Raw genomic sequence first — 10148 nt, forward strand, 5'->3', positions numbered from 1 at the left:
GCCCTTTTGTAGAATGTCCACATCGTTAGGAGTTTCAATTATGGCTCCTAGTTTGCAGTCGTCTGCGAATTTAGTTAGCCAAAGACCTTCTGTGTTAGTCTGTACTTCAGAGAAGTAGATACCAAACAGGAGAGGACCCAGGACTGAACCCTGTGGTACTCCACTTGTCACTGGTATGAAGTCTGATTTGGAGTCTACTTCCTTGAAATTGCAAGTATAGTCCATACTAGATACATGTTTGACCTATTCAAATGAGGAACTTCGTTCACATTTAATAATACAAGAGCATTGGTTAAATAAAATGCTTCATTAAATAAAGCTTGTAGAAAGTTACTAATACCATTCCAAAATGGCTTAGTTTTAACACAATCAAAGAAAATGTGGTTCTAATCTGCATTGTGTACTTGTTCACATCTCCAACATATTCCTTTTATGGAAGAACTAATTTTACTGATTCTGTCTGGGGTTAAGAATGCTCTGTGCACGCATTTCCAATTAAAAACTTTCCAGTATTGTGTAAAGGATGCATATTTTATCGATAATAAGATATTTGTTTTAATATCTTCGGTTAACTGTATTGATTGTCCTTTTGTTATATATTTCCAATATGAGGTTTTGGGTGTTGTTTTATATTTTATCAATATTTTGTAAAATTTTGAAATACTGTTTCCGATATCAAAATCATTATATATGATTTCATGTATGTATTTTGTAAATTTAGGTATTTCTTTAAATGAAGAATTGTTAATTGTTCTACTTAAATCTTGCGAATATGACAGAATACTCTGTAAAGTTAAAATTCTGTATGTTGTTTTTATTACTTGCATATCTAAAACTTTTAGTTCTTTGATACATTGGAGCCAACAAATTCTTTCTGTTCCCAGGGATTAATAATTTTTCTATATATTTTATGAGGAAAGTTCTTTGTGATTAGATCAGTGTTGAAAGATCAAACCAGACTTTTAAATCTATATTTGCATTAATAAGTTTCCTAAATGACTCAATGTAATAATTAATCATGCGAGTTTTAGTGGGTTTAGCTATGTTATATTACATACTAGTACATAATATGTGCCATGGCAAATTGTTTTTATGTGTTATTTGACATTTTTTTTGTAAATCAAATTCATTTTTTGATATTACAGTTAGTAATTCTTTCCAATTTGCAGAGTAATTTGGACTTATCCAATCTGAGATTGTTTTAGATATTGATGTTTTTATATGTTTCTATATCAGGCAAGTTTAATCCTCCCTGTTTCCATGGTCTGATATGATGTATTAAAGCTATTCTGTTTCTTTTGGGAAACCATAACAATTTTATTAGGCATGAATTTATTTCTTTAAGTATATACCTTTCTGGTAACAGTTTATTACCAAGGCTATATATAGGATCTTGGGCAGAAAAACATTTTTTATTAACTGTAGTCTATCTTCAAATGTTAATATCATTTTGTTCCATTTTCATTGTGTTGATGATATTAGTGTAGCTTTTTGAGACTAATTCATTATTATCCTTGCATTACTCAATTCCTAGATATTTTAAGGTAGATTCTTGTTTCCATATGATGTGATCCCCCTTAGTCTGCAGTTCTTTTTTTTTATTTAAAAATAAAAATTTTGATTTATTGAAATGGAGTCCTGAAGTCATAAAGCATTTGTCAATTAATATATCTAATTCTTCTAATGTCACTTTTGTATTAGATAATGTTAGTAATATGTCATCAGCAAATAACATTACTTTAGAATTGTATTGTTCATAAACATCTATGCCTTTGGTTTTTATATTGTTACAAATTGAATCTGCCAATATTTTAATAGCCAGAGCAAATAGAATTGGTGACATGGGACATCCTTGTTTAGTGCCTTTTGACACATGTATAGATTCAGAGGTAAAAGGACCTAACTTGACAATCGCTAAATTATTTGTATATATATATATATATATATATATATATATATATATATATATATATATATATATATATATTTAGGAGATGAACAAAGGATGCAGGAAATTCAAATAGTATTAGGATTTTTAATAAACAGTCCCAATTTAGGGAATCAAAGGCTTTCTCTATATCTAAGCCAATTATGAGTGTTTCTTTATTTTCTTTATTAACATAATCTATAAGAGAAATTATCTTTTTAATATTGTCATGCATGTGTCTATAATATATAAATCCAGTTTGATCATTATTTATTGTTTTGGATAGTGGTATTTTCATTCTGTTAGTTAATATTGTCATAAATATCTTATAGTCATTATTTAATAATGATACAGGTCTGTATGAGGTACAGAGGTTTGGGGATTTGTTTTCCTTTAGGATTGGTGTGATTAAGGAATATCTCCAAGAGGGTGGTATTAAAGCTTGTGACTGAATTTCTAATAGAGTTTTATGGAAGATAGATAGTATCTTTGAAAGAAAATGTATATACTTCCATAATAATGTAATCTATACCTGGAGCTTTATTATTTTTACCCTCTTTTATTGTATCTGTAATTTCTTTGTAGGATATGGGTTCTTGCAGCTCTAGCTTTAATTTTTCTGGGTTGTTTATATTAGAACAGTTTTCATCTAGATTTAATTGATTGATATTTATATTTTCTTTTTGGAAATGTTCCATATAGTGATTTCTATAGGTATCAAGAATGTCACCTATATCCAAGACATTTTTTCCTTTCTTTTCATTGAAGATATTTTAATGTTATTAGCTTTGATTGTATTTTGATTCTTGTGGATGCATTATGTAGATATTTGGGAGAAGTGGCCAAGGTTTTAATTTTTAGTTTTTCTAAAGCTAAACTAGTTTTATGTGTTATAATTTTGTTGTATTTATTGTTTAATACTTCTATTTTCTTTTTCATCTCCAAATGATTTTGATTTTTTTTCAGCTTTTACTGACAAAAGTTTGGATTGCAGATCTAATAATTCAGAATCCCATTCTCTGATTTTTTTATACCAAGTTAGGGTTTTACCATATATGTAAGCTTTTAATGAGTCCCATATCATTATTTTATTTATCTCGGTGGTGTAATTAATATCTAAGAAGAACTGTAATTCAGATAATAACCAGGGTTTGAACTCTTTAATTTTAGTTATATACGCTGGAATTCTGGAGTTAAAGATTAATGGTTTGTACCCATTTTGAAGTTTTAGTATCAATGACTTGTGGTCTGAAAAGAGGCAGGGAGTGATTGAGAAATTAATGATTTTAGAATGTAAGTCATGGACAGCAAATATTTGATCTAGTCTAGTTTGTGTACCAAATCTGTGATCTTGATGGGAAAACAACAAAGATTTATCTTCTTTAAATTTGAAAGTATCTACAAGATGAAATGATTCTACCCACTTGCTTAAAGCTTTTGATACAGCAGATGTAGGCAGTGGTCTTTTATTTGTAGTTTTGTAAATATCCAATATACAGTTAAAATCTCCTCCTAATATTAACTTGCCTTTATAATTATTGGAAATGAAATCCAAGTGTTTTTTAACATTTCCTGTTCCAATGCCTGGGAACCAGTATAGACTGGCTAGGGTCCATATTATGTTATTATATTTAACTATTACTAATGCCATAAGGCCTTCTTTATCTTCATACTTATAAATGATTTCTGGGTTAATCACATTTGTTTTCCATAAAATTGTTACCCCTTTTGCCTTTGTCTTATAAGTGGATTGCGCCAATATCATATATTCCTTAGGATTCCATTTGTAATTGTCACTTGTTTTGAAATGAGTTTCTTGAAGGAAGACAATTTGTACTTTGTTCAGTTTTAAATATTTCAGTAGATTTGATCTCTTGCTAGGATTCTTTAAGCCATTGGTATTTAAAGATACTAAAGTTAAATCCATCTTTGGTTATTTAGACTATGTATTTCTTGTTTTATTGTGACTGTTAAACACTTTCATCTGATAACTATAAAGTATATGTTTGAGTTTTTAAAGGAAATTATCAGTTTTAAACTTTGAGTGTTTACCAGTAAAGTAATGTTTTGGTCTGGCATACTAAAAACGTTTTTGTGAAATAAATTTAAATTAATAAATGTTAATAAAACTAAGATCTGCACTAGCCATGGAATGAAAATCATTTGTAATATGATGGATAAACCTAAGTCCATCAGATTATCACTCACACCTTGACAATCCAGAACATCTGAGCTCCATAAATTGAATTATCATATGGAGAATATTTGTAATAGGAATAAACCATATTTATATTATTTTGAACAGATATAGTACTATTGTAGATTAGACAGAATTCTAATACAATATAAATGTCTACTTATTGTATAAGCAATTAATATTTACATGAAAGATAGATGACAAGCAATTCAATCATAGTAAAGTAGGATGTATCATATATAAAACCTCAGTAAAAGATTATAGCACAGAGTTATTTAACATATTCACCCTTATTGATGAAGGCTTTCAAAATGTATTACTTAATATAAATAGATGGTAATAATATTTATACCTAATGTTTATAATACAATGTATTTTACTGGATATATCAGAAGTTATATTTCATTGTTTGCCAGCATTTAAGTAATCACTTTGTTTGTTGCTAAAGTACTTAAAGCATCAAGTTTGTTTTATGTGAACATTGATGAAAGTTAGTGCACTTTAATTATCAGTGCATCCCTCTTCCCCCCATTTCCTACACATAAGGATTTTCACATCTGTCATTTCTTATTATAAAATGAGTGAAATTATAGGTTAAAAACACAAAATTCACTTATTGTGATTAATGATTACAAATTCCCTTTCCATATTTATAAATTGCCATTTTATGGCATATACCGAAAGCTTTTAGATTTAAATGGCAACATTTTATTTTGTACAATCAGCAAAGGTTAAACTGAATGATTATTGTCAATTTAATACTATTTGTTCAGAATGTGATTGTTACATTCTGTGACATTCCTAGTTCAGGCTTCTATTATTTCCCTTGAACAGCTTTATCAGTTTGATGTCATGTATAAAACATTAGTTATCTTGGTAATGGCTTAAGTATTATGTATGGTCAAGATGGGTTACAGAACCACAATTCAAGTTAAAGCAATTATATGACTTGTTATGCACATTTGCTTATATGAGGAAATCATCATGTTTCCCTTTGATGTTCAGTATAGTGCATGTCATTTATGACAAGTTAAAACAGTAGTGTTATTATACACAAGCCCATGTTATTAAACTGAGTGTCTATTGTCAATTGAATACTATTTGTTCAGAATATGATTGTTACATTCTGTGGCATTTCAAGTTCAGGCTTCTATTATTTCTCTTGAACAACTTTGTCAGTTTGATTTCATGTATAAAGCATTAGTTACCTTGGTGACCACTTAAGTATTATATATGGTCAAGATGGGTTACAAAAACTACAATTCAAGTTAAAGCAATTACATGACTTGTTATGCATATTTACTTATATAAGAAAATCACCATGCTTCCCCTTGATGTTCATTGTAGTGTATGTCATTTATGGTAAGTTAAGACAGCAGTGTTATTATACACAAGCCCATGCTATTAAATCCTGTCTTTAATATCTAAATTCAGCAGACTGCTTCATCTTATATGACAATTATATATTTTATGTCTAGATTTACTAAAATCATACATTACATAACTATTGTGTGTGTGTTGTTTTTTTTTTTTTTTTTGGCTGTTGCTTAGTTATTTGAGAGACCACAAGCTGTAATGCTTATTCTTATTATTAGCTCCTTCCAAGCATGTTTATACAGTCCATAGACTTTAAATTATGAGACCCTTCTAGTTTCTTATTTGTTATAAGTATATTTCCATCCTTACATACACACATATCAGTACTTCAAGCACAGGCAACAATGCCCATCCAGTTTTGCCAGAATACCATTCACTAGTTCATGTGATGTTTCCAGGCTGTTCTTAAAATATCCAAACCAATATTTGTCTTGTTCTGTTTTACCAGCCTGTTTCATGCAGTGGCCACTCTGCCAGTGAACCATTCAACACACCTTCCATTCCCACAGATATTTCCACAAAGGAAATCTGATGACTCTCTAGCACTTCTCAGCAACCCCAAACACCCCTAGAATCAGTTATACCCATATGCCCAACACGTGCGAGCAAGCTCACCTCCCAGACCACTGCAAAGGGTACTGCACAAGACCAAGTGCTCTTACTCTTTCACAATAACTCAGATTTCCACTCTTTATGTAAGTCCTTAATGTGTTTATACCAAAATGCATTTTAAATATAAAATTGCACTTATTATTTTATTTATTTATTTTATCAAGAATCAACTTAAACAAAGCAAGTGTCGGGAGACCATCAATATGTGTACATGTGGTTTAAAACAGCCCTTTTATTATATATATATTTTTAAGCCAAAAACTTCATTGCCAAGAATCCTCCCGGAGGCTCCTCAGAGCCTTTAAGCATTATTGTCACTCTGTCTCCATTACCATAGCAACCTAGGAGCATCTGTTTCTGTTAGTGTGCCTGTGTACTGCACACCAGAAGCTCACAATGCACCTGAAGCAAAGCTTCACTTTACTGCAACTTCAAGCCTAAATTCCCTCCCTTTCAGCAAGGCAGCAGCCAGGAAAAGAACGGAGAGCAGACAAATAAAAAAAAAACCTCCCAACAAGCCGTCACAAGAGATAACACATTCTTCCAGTCTTCCCACCTCTCGCTCAGCAGATGTATAAACAAACTATTCTCTTCCAAAATATTCAAAATCACAGTTTTATCCATCCCCTTCCCCTGGATCCAAGCTAAAACACCAAATGTCTCTTCCTAATACACAAGCATCAGTAAACCTCTATCACAAGCTGCAACCCACAGCTTCCCGGAGGAGAAAACGGCAATATACAACAGCTGCCAGACACAGTTACATCCACACACACCATGTCAGGCTTAATCAAACAGCACTCAAAGCTATGATACCTGCCATAATTGATATTAACTATGTTTAGACAGAAAAAATAATGACATTTGTACTAGCTGCCAGACACACCTGCATCTATGCACACCATATCAGGATTGCTCAAACAGCACTCATAGCTGTGATACCTGCCATAATTGATATTAAGTATATTTAGACAGAATAATGATGACATTTGTACTAAGAGCTTGCTACTATATTTAACCAGGATATACATGACATTTCTAAATCATACTTTAACTGAAGAAGGCATTAGTCTCCATGACAGCATTTTTTTTTCAAAACACTCTACTGTTACTGCTATTATATATATATGATGTTAAGTTGTTACATTTGAGCATGAACTCTGATGAATGGCACCTAGTTGAATTAATTACTTAAATTATTATAAGTAAAAGCAATGAAAAAATAACAAGATAAGTATTCATTGAGTTCAAGCAGGGAAGAGAAACTTCTATGTTTGTATTATATGTTGCTTTGTTTGGCTTATATATATAATGTAAATAGTAACCCATCTTGACCTACCGTTGTTTGTGAAGAATTATTGGACTCTTTGAACATTCTGAATAAATCATTACTGTTTCTAAGTTGTTTAAGAAACACTCCATTTTTTTAAAATAAAAACAGATGACAAATTATGTACCATATCAGTTGATACTTTGAGAGATGTAGTTGTAAGAGTTATTTTTTTGGGACAGCTATCTTGGGATCAGTTTTTTGTTTCTTCTTTCTAGCATCAGTCCAAGGATTTATTTATTTTTTATTTAAGAGTAGGGGCCACCCATTCTTCTGGGATAGACACTATGTTGTTGTTTTTTTATGAATATAGTAGCTTCTTCTAAGTCATTAAAGGTTCTCATCTCATTGGCAAAAAGTATTTTTATCTTGGCTGGTAAGGCCAGCTGTGCTTTAATGTTGATTTGTTTCAACAGTTTTATTATTGGCCAGATTTTTTCCTTTGTTCTAGTATTCTGGAAGAATAATCACTGTCAAACCTTATCAGACTTTGATTGTATTTTAAGGGTGATTTTCTCCAAGCAGATTTTAATATTAGTTCCTTGTCCAGAAATGAAAGAAAGTTTATAACTATGGATCTAGGTGGAGTATTTGTTGAGTTAGAAGCAGGTTTCTTCAGTGTTCTATGCGCCCTTTCAGTTCCAAGTGAAAGTCCCTCTTTCAAGTCTAAAAATTCAGGAATCCAGGTTGTTAAGAATGAAATAATGTCTTCTCCTTCAGTGTTTTCAGGCAGACCAAAGATCCTTATGTTGTTTATCCTTTCCCTGTTTTCTAAGTCATCTATTTTGTTAAACAGCCATGCATTCTGTTTAAGCAGAAATTCTTTTTGGAATTCTTCCACTTTGAGTCAACATTCAATGTCATTTAGGGGTGTCTCTATATTTGTTATTTTTGCATGGTGCTGCTGTAATAGTTCCTTAAAAGTATCAGTCTGTTTTTGAGAATTGAATTTCAGGTTTTCTAAGTCATTTTTAAAGCCATCCATCTTCAAAGATAGTTCCTGTAAGGTAGATGTCATCAATTGCCGTTCTTTTTTCAAAGCAGCATCTGGGTGAGAATTCCATGAGTTGTTCATATTCAGTGATTCAATATATCTCCAAGTTACTTGACAGGAAAATTTTTGTATATCTCCACCAAAATTGATATTTATGTAGTTTAGTAGTTTATCTATAGATTTCTGATGTTTTAAACTCGAAAATAATAACATTTTCCTCTATTATTATACTAGTTTATGGAGCTCTCAAAATTCACTGCTCTCAGTTGCCCTTCCCCCTTCCATCCCCCCTCAGAATGTCTTGAGTGGCAGGCACTGTACAGTAATAAATAAGTGTTAATCCACTACAACCACAGCAAATGTGAAATAAGAACTTCAGCACAACAAATGTATTTACAGAAAGCATAGTAAAATACTGGCTCACACTGCAGAATGAAACAAAAACAAATTATTTTAGACAACTTAATCCTATGGACTGCCAAGTTCATAGTAAACCAAAAGTAGGAGTATTTGTGAAAGGTCAGGGCAGCAAATATTTTTTTTTAGCCTGCCGTTATGGATGCTTGTAGGCACAAATTTAATCAACATGGCAAATAAGTACATTCTTACCTAAGTAAGTGATGGCCTTGTCAAACATGCATTTTGAAAATACCTTAATACTTTTCAGAATTAATAGTAGGTAGAGAATCTTACCCATTTTTGACAGCATTCCAATAATAGCTTCAGCATCTACTCCAGAATATACATCATTGGTGGAAGTTGCCATAGGCAAACAGGATGTCTGGACACGAACACGTCGTTCCCCTACAAAAATGGACACATAATGTAACACTGTAGAAGACTGCCCTCAAAGTTGCAGAATGATATTAGAAGAGATATACTTCAATACCACTTATCACACAGCAACATTAGTACAATGGCAATTATGCTGTGTTGTGTTGCACGTATGTATTACTTACAAAAACTACAAAAATGAAAAACTAGGCTATGATTGTTTAAATATCATGCATTTTCAGGAAACCATCACTGTAACTCATGTTATGTCCTATCAGTGCAATTATTCTTCACAAACCTATTAACACTTTTGTTATTTCTATTTATGTCATGTGTTTTTAGTGCATTCCTGAAGTTTGCCAATTAGGCTGTCTCTTTAACATGGTAGTATAAACTGGTTGTGATGGCTGTATCTGTAAGACTCACTGTAAAATGTACTCTCTGCAAATAAGGGCAGTGCAGGGGAAAGTAACCTTTCCTCAAGGTACAGTAACTTTGGATTTGATCATGTTAAATAAGAATCAGCAAATAAAGCAGCACAAAGGAAATGTATATTTTGTCAAGCTACAGTGATTTTGGAGTTGATAGTCTTTGATAATATTAACTAAGAGGATGCAAGGACAAGACCCTTTGCATGGGGGGTGCGAGTGGCTTTACTTCCTATGTGAATGTATAATTTATGTTCTACTTTGAATCATTTGTTTCAAATATTCACGTGGAATTCAAAATCCTGTCATTCAGGATCATAGGAAATACAAGACAACTGACTTTTGTGACCATCATTTACCAGCACCCACCCTTAGACTATCCTTTGTTGAGGAAGGCAAGGCCAGGAGTGAATTTGTGAGTACCCATCCAATCATCCAGTACCCTTCTATAGAAAGAATTCATCACGCTGTTTGAGCTGCAGGCAAAATCTATTCCAGAAGTGGAGGAG

The 10148-nt window shown here is 31.8% G+C and overlaps 1 protein-coding gene across 1 annotated transcript in view; it reads right to left on the bottom strand.

The window, feature by feature from the left end:
* Positions 1–9224, bottom strand: part of LOC122788621 (protein transport protein Sec24A-like) — a 233140-nt gene extending 223916 nt beyond the window's left edge. The window contains exon 1 of the mRNA XM_044055520.1: positions 9131–9224. Coding sequence (XP_043911455.1) covers positions 9131–9203 — 73 coding nt within the window. The 5' untranslated portion in view covers positions 9204–9224. The remainder of the gene's footprint in view (positions 1–9130) is intronic.
* Between the last annotated feature and the right edge of the window lie 924 nt (positions 9225–10148).

The sequence above is a fragment of the Protopterus annectens genome, chromosome 14.part0 (assembly GCF_019279795.1).
Source record: "Protopterus annectens isolate FY-2018-M chromosome 14.part0, PAN1.0, whole genome shotgun sequence".
NCBI lineage: Eukaryota > Metazoa > Chordata > Ceratodontiformes > Protopteridae > Protopterus > Protopterus annectens.